Here is a 1,728-nt window from a genome sequence, read left to right on the forward strand (position 1 = left end):
AGAGATGGCTCAGTGGTTAAGAGCATTGCCTGCTCTTCCAAAGGTCCTGAGTTCAATTCCCAGCAACCACATAGTGGCTCACAACCATCTGTAAAGAGGTCTGGCGCCCTCTTCTGGCCTTCAGGCATACAGACAGAATATTGTATACTAAATAAATAAATAAATATTTAAAAAAAACATAGGTGGGTGGAGTAAACAGAACAGAATGCTGGGAGGAAGAGGAAGTGAGCTCAGACTCGACAGCTCTGTGCTCTGGACCAGAGACGCCATGCTCCCCTCTCCCGGGCAGACGCAATCAAGCTCCAGCCCAGGATGGATGTAGGCTAGAATCTTCCCGGTAAGCGCACCTCGGTGCTACACACTTTATTAGAAATGGGCTAGTCCAGGTGCGAGAGTTAGCCGAGAAGAGGCTAGATATAATGGGCCAAGCAGTGTTTAAAAGAACACAGTGTCCGTGTAATTATTTTGGGGCAAAAGCTAGCAGGCGGTCGGGGTGCTGGGGATGCAGCCCTGCCGCTCCTCCTACTATACCAGTGCTTTCAAAACAGCACTATAATTTTAAATTCTGTGTAAGAAACAAAAACAGGTTAGGAATAGTTTTATGTTTCCTTAAAAGAAGTGAAATGGATAAAGAATTCCTGATCAAACCAACAATGAGTAAGAACAGGCTGAGGTGTGTTGTACAGCCACGGGGAACAGGCTGAGGTGTGTTACGCAGCCACGGGGAACCAGGCTGAGGCGTGTTGTATAGCCACGGGGAACAGGCTGAGGTGTGTTGCACAGTCACGGGGAACAGGCTGAGGTGTGTTGCACAGCCAGGGGGAACAGGTTGAGTTGTGCTGCAGAGCTACAGTGATACTTACCAGATCCAGGGCAGAGCCTCCACCAAGATATTCCATTATTATCCATAATTTAGTGTCCTACAGAACAGAACAAAGAGGGGTGAGTTAGTTTTAAAACAAAACTAGAAAAAGTATTTAAGCAATTGGAAAGAAGACGTTGTTATTATGTTGGACTCACACATTTCTATAAACACCAAAGCAAGTGTGCAAATGACAGCTGGACACAGACCCTCCTGCACTATGACCTTGAGCACAGCACTGGCCTGGATCCCTGCTAGAGAAGAGGACTGAGGGCACTTCTGTCTTGAAATGACCCCAGTGGGCACCCTCACACAGCCCAGTTTGAGGACCTGGACTAAGTCAGGGTTTGTATGCAGCAGTCAGGAACAGGACACTTCCAGTCCACCATCACCACAGCAGCTCAACACACCCAACTTCTCAAGCCCCCCGTGAGCAAAGGGAAGAGCATGCGCTCGGCCCATGAACCCTAAGGTGGCTCGGATCCAACACACCCAGAATCACCATACGACCCGCATGTCACCTCCCTGACAGTCACATACGGCCCACATGTCACCTCCCTGACAGTCACATACGATCCACATGTCACCTCCCTGACAGTCACATACGGTCAGCGTGTCACCTCCCTGACAGTCACATACGACCCACATGTCACCTCCCTGACACTCACATACGACCCGCATGTCACCTCCCTGACAGTCACATATGGCCCACATGTCACCTCCCTGACAGTCACATACGACCCTCATGTCACCTCCCTGACAGTCACATAAGGTCAGCGTGTCACCTCCCTGACAGTCACATACGACCCACATGTCACCTCCCTGACAGTCACATACGGTCAGCGTGTCACCTCCCTGACAGTCAC

At 50.0% G+C, this 1,728-nt stretch overlaps 1 protein-coding gene across 1 annotated transcript in view; it reads right to left on the reverse strand.

The window, feature by feature from the left end:
- Positions 1-1,728, reverse strand: part of Stk24 (serine/threonine kinase 24) — a 79,689-nt gene that overhangs the window by 16,647 nt on the left and 61,314 nt on the right. The window contains exon 3 of the mRNA XM_005355685.2: positions 864-920. Within this exon, the coding sequence (XP_005355742.1) occupies positions 864-920 (57 nt within the window). The remainder of the gene's footprint in view (positions 1-863; positions 921-1,728) is intronic.

The sequence above is a fragment of the Microtus ochrogaster genome, chromosome 17, assembly GCF_000317375.1.
Source record: "Microtus ochrogaster isolate Prairie Vole_2 chromosome 17, MicOch1.0, whole genome shotgun sequence".
NCBI classification, from domain to species: Eukaryota; Metazoa; Chordata; class Mammalia; order Rodentia; family Cricetidae; genus Microtus; species Microtus ochrogaster.